We start from the raw sequence: 16,147 nt of genomic DNA, 5'->3' as shown, positions 1-16,147 counted from the left end.
TACCAGTATCTACTAGAACAGCCCAACTATCGCCATTTTAGATGCTCTAGTCAATCACTCACAAACAACTATGAATTTAATTAGTACCATGCAATGAAGAGATACAAATATAAAGGACTTTCAGTTAAAGATGATGGATTGAACACATCCATTTACCTTGGCTATCTCCCAAAACTCCACTGAAATGACACTAAAAGGATTTTTTAAACCCACAGTAACAAAGAGAATGGAAGAGGAGACAAATGCAGTGACATTTTGGAAGCTGAGAAAAAGCCAGATCTTATGGCAGCTATGAGAAAAGCCAAGAACAAAATATTTGCACACAAGCACCCGCAAAAGGCAGCTTCATGCACACCTGGAACTGGGGATGAAAAGGGGCTAAAATAAGGAGGATCTGGTAAAAAAAAAAAAAAAATCTTTTGGAAAAGTAATTAGATCCCCTCCATCTTCTGTCTCTGGTCTTTCCCCATTCCAGCATAGGCTCAGATTTATTTTCTAGGGAAGGTGAATGAAACAAAGGGTCTCTGAACTGTGAAACAAAAGCACAGTGGACATAGACTCTATACTTCAAATAGGAACCTAACAAAGGCTTATATACTGCACATGAAGACATCCAAATTCCTAACCTTTTTCATTCAAAGAGAGGATTAGAAGATGCTTCTGTAGGAAATCTGATCAGACCAAGGGAAAAGACCTAAAGATATTGACTTTAGTTCCAAAACTCAATTGTCCAGCCAAATCACCCAACTTAAAATCAACAAACTCCCACTTCATATACTAGGAGCTTCCAATCAGCTTAGTGCTCTACTCTTAAACATGTACAGAACAAAGAGCAAAAGTTTATCAGAAATTGGAGGTCTGTGGGGCGCCTGGGTGGCTCAGTTGTTAAGTGTCTGCCTTCGGCTCAGGTCATGATCCCAGGGTCCTGGGATCGAGCCCCGCATTGGGCTCCTGCTCAGCGGGAAGCCTGCTTCTCCCTCTCCCACTCACCCTGCTTGTGTTCCCTCTCTCACTGTCTCTCTGTCAAATAAATAAATAAAATATTAAAAAAAAGAAATTGGAGGTCTGTAATATGCCAGAAAACAGAGAAGTTTGAAGGAAATTATACAGAAGAAGCAAACTTAAAAAAAATCATTAATATTGCCAGAGGGATTTTAAAAAGATACTACATTTTTGAAACAAGAGCAAGATGCTAGGAAAAGGAATATTCAGATCTCAAAAAGGAGCCCCTAGAAATCAACATATAAAACAAATGACAAATGCAACAGCAGGCAAAATCAAGTGGGAGCGATGTCCCATAAAGTAGAGCCAAAAAGATGAAGAGGTGGGGCACCTGGCTGGCTCAGTCGGTGGAGCATGCGACTCTTGATCTTGGGGGTTGTGAGTTCGAGCCCCATGTTGGGTGTAGAGATTACTTAAAAATAAAATCTTAAATGAAAGATGAAGAGGTAAAAAATAGGAAAGAAAATTAGAGAATCTAAGAGGTACAACATTGAAAGGGAGAATAGGGAAAATGAAAGTAATCAAAAAAAAAACAATTCAAGAAAATTTCCCCAAACTGAAGGACCTCAGTTACCAGATTGAAAGGATCTACAGGAAGGAAATAAAAAGAAACATATAACAAGACATATTCTGGTGAAATTTCAGAGCACCAAGAACGAGTTTTCAACATCTTTCAGAGAAGGAAAAGCAGAATTTAAGAATTAGAATAAGATTTGATTTCTCAACAGTAACAAGAGCAAGAACACTGGGAGGAGGGGAAGAGACAGCAACAATTCTGAGGGTAAATGATTTACAAACTAGAATTCTATACTCAGCCAAACTATCAAATTAAGTGCAAGAGCAAAATAAGATTTTCACACCTGCAAGACCTCAAAATAGTAACCTACCATGCATCCTTTTCCAGAAAGTTACTAGAAGATTTGCTCCACCAAAATGAAAAAACAAACCAAGAAAGAGAAAAACAGGACATATAGGAAACTGAGGATCCAACATAAAAGGAGACTGGATTTCCCAAGATGATGGTAAACGGAGATTAAAATGATGTTGGCTCTTTCAAAGGCTCAGAGAAGACTAGTGCAAATTGAAGGTCAGAATGCTCTAGGAGAAACGTCTCCAATGGGAACTGATAGGATTCATGAAGTGTTGAACATACTGAGTGAAGATACACAGCTCTTGGGGAGAGTATGGGGGTAAATTAGGGGCAAACATGGAAAAGGATATAAGCAAAGGATATAAAACAAGGCAATTTTTAACTACAGGGAAAACAAAAAGCTGTGCAAGCAATCATAATATACACACTAAATGGCTCAGCTGTGAGTAGGCTTACCTAGTGAGCAGGCTTATATTAATGTAAACACTGACTAGTGCTCTAACCAGAACAATATATGATAATGATAAATGATATATTGGGGTCTACCCCAATATGGAAAGGATGTGAGTGTGAGAGAGCTAAATCTTCATCTTCCATAGTGGGAAGACAATATATAACACCTAATACCAAAAAGTTGAGAAGTAGTAGAACAAGTGCATCACTTAAAAATGAAGCAGCAGCTAGCAAAAGTGGGTAAACATTCTATTGAGATACCTGGCATATAAAAGCCATTTAATGAATGTTTATTGAATTACACTGATATGCAAAATAGTAAGTATAAACTTTAGTATGTGCCAAGATTCAAACACTTGGAAAAATGTTAGGTAATGCTCTTTAAGATATTTTTCTCCTTTATTTAACCCAAGGACCTAAACTTTCTGGATGACAAAAGAAAAAAGAAAAACATTTTGACCATTATTCTTTTAAATCCTCCCCAAGAAAGGTTGGTGATGCTTACCAAATGAAAAAAAGAATCACTCATATTTTGTCATAAGAAAATTTGATAGCACTATTGAAGAGCTAATTAGGTCCTTGGATATTCAAAGAAGAAATCAAATCCAATATATGCTGGAATGAAGCAAAGGGTATTTCTCCTCACATTATTTAGTGGATTTAGATGCAGTGGATTTAGAACTCACATGAGTGTCTAAAATGCATTAAAAAATTATAAATCAAAACAGAATTTACCTAATAAGTGGCATATTTATAAAGTTGTCCTGCTTGTTGTTAAAATAATTATCTTTGTTGTGAAGAAGAGATATTTTGCTTTGTAGTAGGACAAAACAGATATCTTTTTTATTCAAGTTTAGCAAATTAAATTCCAATTCCAATTTTAGATTTTAGATAACTAAAATGTCCGGCAAACTAGCTGACCATAAAAATATAGTAACCAAACTATCATTAGGATAAGCAATTCTTTATAAAGTCCTCTATCCCATGTTTATATACATCAATGTCAAGAACACATTAAATCACCGCAGGTAGACTGAAAAGAACACTGGTTTTAAAAGCCTCCCGATTAAGGTAAATTGAAATAAATAAATGAGCCCAAGAGTAGTCAATAAAATTTCATTTATTCATTCATTCGTTAAGTAAATACTTTCTGGGTAAACCTATCATGTGCCAGGCACTATTTGCTAATCTTTGAAGCAGAGGACAACTTACTCCTAGGTGTTTTTTTTTTTTCCTCCTCTTCTACAAATCTGAAAATGAAACACATAAATCAGGGAAAATAAAGGATCCATTTACCTAGCATTCAGGTGATACCATTTACTGGAAGACAAATCACCTTATCCACTTAGACACTATTATATAAAGAACTACCTACCTTTCATCTTCAAAAAAGAATTACAGTACACCAGAGAGATTGTTTTTCTTCTCACATGGGACTGTGTTGAGCATGCTCTGGTATGGTGGTTGCAAACACCCGTGAGCACAGTTAGTTTTGCATAAGACTCTATTTTTCTTCATAGGATTTATTGTCAAGTCCGACAGTGTAGAGGTTGCAGGCACTGTTAATATTTTGAGCCAGATAATTCTTTGCTGTGAGGGCCTGTCCTGTGCTTTATAGGATGTTTAGCAGCCCCTGTGGCCTCTATCCACTAGATGCCAATAGCACTCCATCCCCAGCTGTGACCCAAAAGGTCTCCAGACATTGCCAAATGTCAGGAGATGGGTGGGCAATAAGGTGCCCTGTTGAGAACCACTGCTTTAGAGGAACACCTCAGAAGGGGAGAGTGATTGTAGACAGAAGAGGAGGCCAGATAAAACAAAGATCTCTTCCCTAACATTAGACTTCTGCTTTAGTAAATGCTCAGGTACATCCACTTCTTGATGCTACTGGTCTACCACCATTTTAAGCTCCAATGTCTTCTGATCCTAAGTCTAAACTGAAGGAAGGGAAGAGAGGTAGTCCTATTAAAACAATTCACAACAAACACAAAGGAAACAATTCTGTCTAATCTTCCCTCCATCTTCCACTTAAAAGAACACCAAGGTCATCTTTTTTGTTAATTACCTAATCTAACCCCAAAAGTTTTGACAGATATTGGAGTACCTTCTATGTGCCAGACATAGTTCTAGGTGCTAGAAAAAGATAAATTTCTCAACTGTATTTACTGAATTGATAAATCACTCTAATAAACAGCATTTTCTTCATGATCTTGGATTTGGCAAAAGATTCCTAGATATGACCCTGAAAACACAAGCAACAAAAGAAAAATAGGTAAACTGGACTTTATCAAAATGAACTTTTGTACTTCAAAGGACACCATCAAGAAAGTGAAAAGGCAACACACAGAATAGGAGAAAATATTTGCAAATGATACATCCAATAAGAGCCTTGAATCAACAACATATAAAGGACACATGCAACTCAATAATAACCCAAATAAAAAATGGGCAAAGGATATGAATAGACATTTCTGCAAGAAAGACATACAAATGACCAAGAAGCACATAAAAAGATGCTCAACATCATTAGTTATCAGGAATATTTAACTCAAAACCACAATGAGATACCTATGAGGATGGCTAGAATCACAAAGTCAGATAATAACAAATGTTGGCAACAAGGTAGAGAAATCAGAACTGCTGATTTCCATACACTGCTGGGGGGGGAGAATAAAAAAAATGGTGCAGTCACTTCAGAAAACAGTATGGCAGGTCTTCAAACAATTAAACATAGAGTTACTATATGACCCAGCAATTCCCAGCAAAGAGAATTGAAAATGTTTGTTCATACAATCATTTGTACATGAACATTTATAGCAGCGTTATTCAAAATATCCAAAAAGTAGAAACAACCCCAATGCCCATCAATGGACAAACGGATGAATGAAATGTGATATAATCATACAACGGAGTATTATTTGGCAATAAAAAGGAACACAGAGGAATCTTTAAAATATTACATTAAGTGAAAGAAACCATTCACAAAAGACCACATACTATATGATTTGTATGAAATGTCCAGAATAGGGAAATCTACAGAGACAGAAAGTAGATTAGTAACTGCTTGGGGAGGGGAGGGGGATGATAGCTAAATGGTATGGAGTTTCTTTTTTAGATAGTGAAAATGTTCTAAAATTGACTGGGGTGATGGTTGCACATATCTGTGACTATACTAAAAACCACTGAATTGTACATTCTTAAAAGGATAAATTATATGGTATCTGAATTATATTTCAACAAAGCTGTTTTTAAAGAAAGGAACCAGCATTTAAAGTACAATGGAAAACAGGACATTTGGACATTTTATTAATGAGAATGTCTTATTTAAAATACCCTCGAATCTGCAGAGATCTCATTCTTCTGGTTGTGAAATGATTATTGAATGCTATTTAAACTACTGAAAATGCTCCAGGTAAACATCTTATTTATGATTATAAGAAAACTTAGAACGCAGGCATCAAGAACTTCAGAGGACATAAAATGCAGTGCTTGTCTAAAATGTATTAGGGGCATTAAGTAATTATATGCACGGGGTGGGGGTGGGAGGTAAGCAAGAAGAGTTAAAGAGATCAGATGAAAAGCCTCCTTCTAGAAGACTCCCTTCTTCACCAGCCTGCAGTGATGATGGAAGAACACCTCTCCATATATACTGTAAATCTTATTTTACAGGAAGCTAAAAATAATCACCCATATGATTTACTCCAGTAACAAATAGGAAGTCAAGCAAATACTAAAGTGCCAAACAGAGATTTAAGGAAATAAAAAACTAAACCAGTTCCCAGGAATGGCTACTGGAAAGTTTCGGCAAAAATGTTCAACCTGTGTCGTTTTCAATCCAAATAAAGTCCGTTTCTGTGTCTGCTTTGTGTGATTTACCAGTTAATCTAATACTATCTCACTGCAGAGGAATGTCTGGTCCCCAGAGTCCACAGTTCCCCGACCTGAAGAATCACCAATGCCAGTGACAAGGAAATGCCACGGGGGAGGGGGGGGACATTCATTAGAGATTTTTTTTTTCATCCTTAATAAATCTCAGCTCCTGCCTTGGTCATTACAAACAGCTGGTCATTACAAACAGCCTAGTTCACCATCAAACCAAGTCTGGGTACCTCACACAGTATTGTGCCCGGTTTCAAGCCAAAATTAGGCCTATTTGGGGTGGGGGGGTGGCACAGAGAAAAACAACCAAAGGCGGGATGAGCTTTTTCTACAGAGCCTCAGGTTTCAAAATGACAGCCTTGAAAGGTGAAATGACCCAAATTATTGGGGGGGGGGGTGGTAACAGACATTCATTCTCCTGCAGGGTGGCTGTGGCTTGGTGTGGAAATGGGGAACTTGGGGAGGGGGTTTCTACATGGAAAGAGAAACAACAGGGAACGGTCTTTAGGTACCACCCACCCCTCCAAGTGAATCACTGCAGTGTCAGCCCTGCACCGATTCCACGAATTGCCAAACAGGATGAGGTAAGGCACAAGCCTTGCCCCCCCCCTCCAGCTACCCCCGCGCGCAGAAGGGCGCATCCCTGCGCGAGGTGCACCACGCAGCCCCCCGAGGCCTCAGCTGAGGGGTTGACGTCACCCTTCTGCATTGAGCTTCAAGGACTGGGAGCAGCACTGGTTAGATGGGGAGTAGAGTTGGGGCGCTATTGCTGTCACCAAGTGGCGGGGGTCTACCCCCAGGACTCTACGGATTGGGTTCGCGCAATAACAGACCAGATGAAGAGCGGAGGGGTGGAGGGGAGTGGGAAAAGGGTCGTAAGACGCACCTCTTGGGTTCCCGGGGAAGCTCAAAGGAGCCTAGTTTATGTAAGACCCTCTCCCCTCAGTGCGTCTCCGCGCGGCGGCAGCTCCCTCTCCCCATCAGTGCGCTTGGGGGGCTCTGGTCGCCCTTCCCCAGCCAGGCAGGCACAGGGCTCCTGGTACCTCCCTCTCGCAGCCCCGCGGGGTTGGGAATAACCGGGAATCTGGGATCAGAGCCGATGCGCCCGCGCCCGCGCCCTCTCCCAGCCAGGTTAGCTCCTAGAGGCACCGCGAACAGGCTGGTAAGGGAGGTCGGGGAGGGGTGTCCAGAGAGGGAAACCGAAGAATAAACCCGCAACTTTCCCTAGAGCCTGACCCTATCCCGCGAGCTTAACAAAATAAATCAGTGCATTAAAACAAATTTGGGAAAGGTCGACAACCTGCGGTCACCGCCACCACGCAGCCCCTTGCAGCCTGCACCGGGGCGGGGTCCAGGGTCCGAGCAGCCCCAAGCTTGCACCCCGCCATCCTGCAGCCCCAGCCCAGCCCCCTGAGCCTATCTCCTTAAGGAGGGGACCGAGATGAGATTTTTGGTTTGGGTTTTTGTCCCCCCTCTTCCTTTCTCCGAGCATCACTACGGATTGACGGCCGGAGGCCCGGCCACCCGCCCGGCGTGGCCACTCACCCAGAAGACGAAGGAGTAGATGATGAGGAGGGTTTTGAGACAGGTTATCACAGGTTTGGTCTCCATTCTCCTCGATGCCATACTACAGAGCTCCGGCGGCGGCGGCGGCGGCGGCGGGCTGCGGGCGGGCGCGCGGGAGGGGGAAGGAGGCGGGGCGGGGCGGGGCGGGGGCGCGTGCCGCGAGAGGCCCCGTGCGCGCGCAGACGAGGCCGTGCGCGTGCGCGTGCGTGAGCGCGCACTCTGCGGGGCGCCGATTTAAGGATCGGGCGGGCAGCGACTGCGCATGCTGAGAAGGCGGCCCGCGCAGGCAAGCCCGCGCAGGCTCAGACCCCCAGGCCAAGAGCCGGGCAGGACCGCGGGGAGGGAATGGAGGAGCTTGGGGGCAGGGTCGGAGGTCAGCGCAACCTCTTCCAGGCCGACGTGGGCACGTAAGTTTCTGCTCGATGCACAGTAGGGCTTTACATTTGCAGGGATATCTGCACCTGGAGACACGAGCTTTATTGGTATCCCCGAAAAGCAGTCACGTTTCTCCATTTAGGCGCCCCACCAGGCCTTTTCAGATGGAAGTGGCCCCACAGTCGTGTCCTTGGAACAAGCCGGCCTTGTCTGTGCCAGGAACAGACTGTGACAGGTGGCCAGAGATACAGCTGGAAGGATGGTCAGGAACCTGGGAGCTCACACACCCCAAACCCTGGCCACGACAGGAAGGCCATTTTTTAGAGGTCCTCATGTGAATTTTGCAAATGATGCCGAACGACAAGTTTCTATATGAGGGTACCATTCTTTCTGCACATAAAATGTTTAGCAGATAACAGAAAAAAATGTTTCAAGTGCCTAAGAACCATTTTTCCCAACCTAACAAGTTCAAACCACCTCACACCCAGGAAAGAGCTGTATCGATGAATGGATAAAGAAGATGTGGTCCATATATACAATGGAATATTACTCAGCCATCAGAAAAGATGAATACCCAACTTTTACATCAGCATGGATGGGACTGGGGGAGATTATGCTAAGTGAAATAAGTCAAGCAGAGAAAGTCAATTATCATATGGTTTCACTTATTTGTGGAACATAAGGAATAGCATGGAGGAAATTAGGAGAAGGAAGGGAAAAATGGGCGGGGGGAATTGGAGGGAGAGATGAACCATGAGAGACTGTGGACTCTGAGAAACAAACAGGGTTTTAGAGGGGAGGGGGGATTGGTTAGCCCGGTGATGGGTATTAAGGCGGGCATGTACTGCGTGGAGCACTGGGTGTTATACGAAAACAATGGATCGTGGATCACCACATCAAAAACTAATGATGTATTGTATGGTGACTAACATAACATAATAAAATTAAAAACTACAAAAAAAAAGCTGTATCAAGGTCAAAAAATAATGTTCAGAAACAATTCGGAAGTTCCTTAAGAAGCTAAACATAAACATACCATATGACCCAGCAATTCTCCTAGATATATACCCAAGAGATATGAAAACATGTTCACACAAAAGCTTGTACAGGAATGTTCATGGCATTTTATATCGTAGCCCAAAAGCAGGAACAACTTTAATGTTCATCAGTTATGCATGGATAAACATAATGTAGTAAATCCATACAATGGAAAATTATTTGGCCACAAAAAGGAATGAAGTACTTATACATGCTGCATGTATGAACCTTGAAAATCTGCTGAGTGAATGAAGTAGGCGAGACACAAAAGACCGGTGTTGAATGATCCATTTATAGGCAACGTCCAGAATAGACAGAGCCACAGAGACAGAAATAGAGGTTGGGGGGGGCAGGGATAAGGAGTGACTGTTAATGAGTAGGGGGTTTCTTTTTGGAGTGACAAAAATATTCTGGAATTCAATAGTGGTAATGGTTGCACAGTTTTGTGAACCTACTAAAAACCACTGAATTGTACACTTTAGAAGGGCGGCTTTTATGACATGTGAATTATATCCCAATAAAAGAATAATGTACACTCCACCCAGATTTCCTGTGGCTGGTTTGTAGGGGAACACACAGTACAGATTCTGTGGGAGATTTAGCTTGATTCCTGAGAGATTCTGCAGTCAAAATAGCAACACTATCACAGGCTAACTCTATCGTGGATGATGATAAGGACACCTTTTGCGAAAGAGTAAAAAACAGTCAACAGGCTTGAGGAAAGCCTGCCAAGGTCAGTTGTTGCAGGAGTAATTATTACCTCCAGTAAGTTGTACATGGTCCCAGGTCAGTGAGGTCATTGTATAAACACGACACAAACAGGAGGAAGAGGAGAACCTGCTTAAGGAAATGATCAACCATAACAAAAGGATCTGTGGGCATAGAGGGGAGTGGAGAGGAATATGGGTGCAGGTGAAAAAAGATTAGGAACAGATTGGCAAGTGTTCCGTTTTAAAGGAAGTTCCCGCACCATTATTCTCAACGCTGGTTACTCATTTGGACCACCTGGCGAGCTTATTTAAAAAAAGCAAAAAACTATAACTACCTGTGCCCAGTCCCAGGTAGCCTGAATCATTTGGTCTCAGCAGTTTCTAAGTTCTTTAGGTGGTCCTAATAGGAATCAAGAGTTGAAGGATACTGTCCCTATTGCAATGAGCTTAAACCCAACTTCAGAAAGTTTTCTCCTACATTTTTACAGTCCCCAGGAAGCAGCAGGAAAAGGATACTGAACACTTCAAACCCAGTGGCTACCCTTAGCCTCAAAAGATCTTGCCCATGCATAATTACCCTGTAAAGGAGTCAGAAATCTCAATTTTCAACCTAACAGGGACACTGCTGAGCATCGTAGATAATTTTATGAGTTAACAAATGATAATCACAGATGGTGCCCATCAGCTCAACTATTTCAGTTTGGAGCTTTCTGGGGATAACTTTTAGGTCCAGATTCTTGAAAACTTGGACTGTTCTAGGAAAAATAGATTATTTAAATGTAAAGATAAATATGAATATTCGATAATGTAATTAATGGGTAAATTTACATAGCTTATTGCTAAATCCTTGCTACTCAAATTGTGGTCTGGGTGATTTCATAGGGTGACAAATCATCCCAATTTTCCCAACACTGAGGGGTTTCCTTGTACTCTGGATTTTCATTGCTAAAGCCAGGAAAGTCGTTGGCAAACCAGAACAAGTTGGTCACCCTACCCTTGAACCTGGCATCAACTGGGAGAGCTTGTTGAAAATGCAGAACCTCGGGCCCCACTCCAAGTCCGTGTTAACAAGATGCACAGTAATGTCTGTCAGTTTGTCATGGATTGAATTGTGGCCCCCCCCAAAAGATATGTTGAAGTCGCACCTTCAGTACCTCAGAATGTGACCCTACTTGGAAATAGGGTTGTTGCAGATGCAATTATTTAAGCTGAGATGAGGCCATACTGGAGGAGGGTGGGCCCTTAATCCAGTATGACTGATGTCCTTAAAAGAAGAGACATGAGGAGGGGTCCATGTGAAGGCACAGGGACACACAGGGGAAGGGCATGTGGCCAATCGGAATGACACAGCTGCAAGTAAGCCGAGGAACGCCAAGGAGTGGAAGAGGCAAGAAACAATTCTCCGCAGTCTCAGAGGGACCATGGCCCTGCTGACACTGTGATCTCAGACTTCTGGCCTCCAGATCTGTGAGGGAGTAAATTTCTGTCATGCAAGCCACCCATTTTTGTGGTACTTTGTTAGAGCAGCCACGGGAGACTAATAACATGCCTAAGAGTCACTGATGTCCGGTTGCTCAAAATAGAACCACAGTGACCATATCCCCCAGCAATTCCATTGCCAGGTAGATACCCCAAAGAATTGCAAACAGGTGTACAAACAAAAACTTGTACATGAATGTTCACAGTAGCACTAGTTACAGTAGCTGAGCGGGGGAAACAGCCTCAGTGTCTACCAGCTGACGAACAGATCAACAAAACATGGTCTCTGCATACGGTGGAATATTATTCAGTCATAAAAAGGAGTGAAGTGCTGACACATGCTACAACGTGGATGAATCTTGAAAATATACTGAGTGAAAGAAGCCAGACACACAGCCCACATATTGTATTATTACTACATTTGTATGAACCATCCAGAACAGGCAAGTCCAGAGAGACAGGAAGCAGATTAGTGGTTGCCTGGGGCTGGGGGGAGGGGTAATGGGAAATGACTGCTTGGTAGTTCCAGGGATTTCTCCCGAGGTGGTGAAAAAGTTCTGGAGCTAGACAGTGGTGATGGTTGTACAACATTGTGAATGTACTTAATGCCATTGGATCGTACACTTTAAAATGGTTAAAATAGTAAACTGCGTGTGTATTTTATCACACACATAACTCAACCACAGCAAGTCCAAAGGCCCTGAGGCCTGAAGGAATGCTGCATTTGGAGAGCTGACAAAGTCGGTGAGGCTCAATAGAAGGGGCAAAGATGGTATACAGGAGGCTAGAGAGAGGTCAGCCCATCCAGGTCCTATTAGATAATAATAAGAATTTTAGTATTTTGCCTAAAGTAAGGGGAGCTTTTGATTTTGATTTGCTTTAAATTCAGCAGTACTTCAAGGAGAACTGGACTGCCACCAAAGTACCTACCTGGTCCCTGCTACCATCACCCCCTCAATCTGTTGTTCACACAGCCACCAGAGTGATCTTGTTCAAACACAAATCATATCATGGCACTCTCTTGCTTAAAACCCTCCAGTGGCTTCCCGTCATTACACAAAGAATCAAATTTCAACCCTCTACCCTGACTTAGCAAGCATCCAGGAGCTGGCTCCAACGTCCTTTCCCATTATTCTCTCTTTACCCCTGTGCTTCAGCTGCTCCGGCCTTCTTTCTGTTCTTCAATCAGACTTTGTTCCACCTGAAAGACTTCACGCTGGCTGGTCCTATCATTAGAATGCTTGCTCCCTTCCTTCCTGCCATTCAGATCTCAGTATAGTTGTCACCTCCTCAGAAAGACCATTTCAGATGAAAATAGCCACCCAGTCCAAAATAGCCAATATAGTCACTTTATGCTCTAATTCCTTACATTGCACTTAACCTACCATTTTCTTATTCATGTTTTTGTTTTGTTGTCTACCTCTCCCACCAAGCTCCACATGGCAGTTGTTTCTGTCTATTGTATTCACTGTTGTATCCCTCCCCCCACCTAGATGCAGTAGCAAATCAGAAAATGTTGACCAAATGGATGGTATGTAATAGTCACTCAGGAGATGATTGTTGACTAATTGAAGAAGGGTGGGATATTTGAAATGGACCTTGAAGTACAAATAAGATAATGGTGTTGTTTCGGGAAAGGAGAGGGACATCATTACAGGCTAGGGCGCAGCATGAACAAAAGCAGAATGCTTACTCGGAAGAGTGGCGAGGTGCACCAGAGGACCTAGAGTAGGAAAGGATGCAGAAATGCAGGGCTGTGATGGGGGAGGGCTTTGTTTGCTCAGGCCAAGTTACACTTTCTTGCGTAGGCAGTAGAGCGCAGTGAAGGGTTCCTCAGTAGGAGTGACATGATCTGACCTGTGTTTCCGGGGAGGTAATTTTGGAGTTAGGAGGTAACTACAGTCACCTGCCTGGGAGCTGATGAAGGCTGGACCTCAGAAGTGGCAGAGACTGGAGGAGGCACCGGAGAGGTACATCTCAACTCCAGCTACATAAAAGTCCTCCAGAGAGCTTGTAGACTCACAGATGGACTCCGGACAGATGGTGGCAGGAGCAGCGGGGGCCCAGAGATTCTGATTGACTTAGTCTGTGGTGAAGCCAGAGGAATCAGTATTTTTTTAAAAGCTCCACAGATGCCCTAGCTGGGATTGAAAGCCTGGGGGCAGATAAACTGTTTAGGAATAGAATAGACAAGAGGCACCTGGGTGGCTCAGTTGGTTAAGCATCCAACTCTTGATTTTGGCTCAGGTCATGATCTCAGGGTCCTGAGATCGAGCCCTGTGTCAGACTCCGTGCTGGGCGTGGAGGCTGCTTAAGATTCTCTCTCTCCCTCTTCCTCTGCCCCTCCTCCGCTAAAAAATAGATCAGCCCTCAGGACTGAGTGAATTTGGGTAATGAAGGAAAAGGAAGAACTGAATATGACTTTTAGTTTGAGTAAACTTGGAGGGCAGCTTTTAAAATGAATAATCCCAAAATACGGTACATCCAAGCAAGGGACTGGCTTACAGTATTACAAAGTATGTGTATGAAGAACTTTTTAGTCACAAAGGGAAATTTTTGTTTTTGTTTTTTTAAATTTTATTTATTTGTGAGAAAGGAGAGAGAGAGAGGGCATGCGAGCATGAGCATGGTGAGGGGCAGAGGGAGAGGGAGAAGCAGACTCCCTGCTGAGCAGGGAGCTCGATGCGGGGCTCGATTGTAGGACCCTACAATCATGACCTGAGCCGAAGGCAGATGCTTAACTGACTGAGCCACCCAGGCACCCTGGGAAATTTTTGTTCTGATAAAAAAGTCATAGAAAAATATGCAATATGCCCTCAACTGTGTAAGAACATGTAGAAATTAGAATAAAATGTGTATAAAATTGGGGCACCTGGCTGGCTTAGTAGGTAGAGCATATGAATCTTGATCTCGGAGTCCTGAGTTCAAGCCCCACATTGGGCATAGAGATTACATATTAAAAATGTGTATAAAATTTTCACACCAGTAGCTCTGGGTGGTGGGGTTAATGAATGACTTAATTTCCTCTTTTTTTATATTTACTATCTTTCCTAGAATTTTGAAATGAGCATATATAACATTTATAATGCAAAAGGAGAATATTTACAAGGGAATCCCTCCCAAAAGATTAAAACACTAAAGTTGTAGGACTTAATGGGAGGGGGAGGATCTTGAACTGTTTGAAAACTTGCTGAGATGAAATTTGGGTGTATGTGCATTCATCTAAATTTTTCTATTTGTGTGTTTCCAGGGTCCCGCCCTACCTGAACACAAAGATGACTTTTACCCTGGGTATCAGAAATATCTACAGGAGTGACACTGCACCTGCTAAAGGTATGTTTGCAAAAGCCACTTGGGAAAGCACTCAGCCAAAGAGGAGAAAACTGAAGTTTGCAAATTTGGTTTAAGGAGCCTTCATAAGCAATCAGAGGGTTAGGTTTGTTCTGAGGACAGCTCCATAGGACATGGATGAGGATGTGGGATGAATGATGCCTTTTCCTCATACGGATTTACCCCCGAGCCTGGGGGAAAAGCACGTTAAAAAAAAAAAAAAAAAAAAAAAAAGCTAAATGAGAAAAAAATTTCATAAAGATACTGGGGGCACAAAGTTTAGTAACCAGTATAGCCTGCTGAACAAAAAATTAGCAGGGACAAAGGGTACTCTTCTCATTCCAACCAACAGGCAGTTGAATGTCTGAGAACATAGGGTGGAAACATAAGACATTCAGACAACTTCCTCAAACAGCACAAGCTAAAATGAAGGAAAAGGTCAATGCCACTTAGTAACAGGACTACATTTGTGAGACTGTAGTAGCAGTACTAGGTGATAGGTAGGAAGGCCAGATTTATAAATTCAAGTGCCACCTCCCTTTACACTTGGGGGCTTCCTGAACATATTGGGAGGAATTTGAGAGGGGTTGAAGTTCTTCGGTTTGGTTTGGTTTGGTTTGGTTTATTTCTTCTCTAGGATTTTGCCCTACAAAAATAGATAGACGTACAAAATATACCTATAAGATTACTAATTGCAAAATTCATTATTGAAAGAGTAAAAAATGGAAACAGTACAAATATTCATCAATAGTGTTTTGCCATTTAGTCATTTATTCTACAAAATTTTGGAGTACCCGCTATTTCCCAGGCACTTTTGTAAGCACTGGGGATATAGCTATGACCAAACCAAACCAGGTCCCTGTCCTCAGGGAGTGTGTACTCTACTGGAGAAGATGAACCATAAAAAAATTTTTAGCATATCTATACCATAGGATTCTATGACACAGGTTTTAATACTAGATACATTCAGCTGTATTAAAACAAAAGGTTCTTCAAGATATAATACATAATATATAATTTTTACTTATAAAAACAACTTAGAGAATAGAATTATAATCCTCTAAAATATAAAAATAAAGTGTATTAGAGTGTTCATATGAAAAAATCAGGATGAAAATACATGACAGTCTTTGAGCAGTGAGTTGTATTACAATGGAATTTCATCACTGAAAATGCTTATTTGATTTTTTTACAAGAAATATTATATTTATAGTAAAAAAATAAATTATTAAAAAGAAACACTGTATATAGAGGCCAAACCCTAGAAACATTTTTTAAAAAATTGTTATTGGGATCTCATATTTATCCTGCAGCTATTGGACATAGGGAAATACAGATAAAACTTTTGTGTATTTGGGGATACAATACAAAAATGCATACAAAAATGTATAATTATAACTTAAGAATAATCCCTTCAGATCTCAACCAAATGAGAATACATATT

At 41.9% G+C, this 16,147-nt stretch overlaps 1 protein-coding gene across 1 annotated transcript in view; it reads right to left on the bottom strand.

Moving 5' to 3' along the window:
- Positions 1-7,896, bottom strand: part of TSPAN7 (tetraspanin 7) — a 125,327-nt gene extending 117,431 nt beyond the window's left edge. Inside the window, exon 1 of the mRNA XM_045876309.3 lies at positions 7,751-7,896. Within this exon, the coding sequence (XP_045732265.1) occupies positions 7,751-7,831 (81 nt within the window). The 5' untranslated portion in view covers positions 7,832-7,896. The remainder of the gene's footprint in view (positions 1-7,750) is intronic.
- Between the last annotated feature and the right edge of the window lie 8,251 nt (positions 7,897-16,147).

Source organism: Mirounga angustirostris, unplaced genomic scaffold, assembly GCF_029215605.1.
Source record: "Mirounga angustirostris isolate CCGP_5_RB_7025 unplaced genomic scaffold, mMirAng1.0.hap1 SCAF_11, whole genome shotgun sequence".
NCBI classification, from domain to species: Eukaryota; Metazoa; Chordata; class Mammalia; order Carnivora; family Phocidae; genus Mirounga; species Mirounga angustirostris.
Note: the sequence above shows the minus strand (reverse complement) of the source record. Positions and strands in the feature narration are given on the sequence as shown.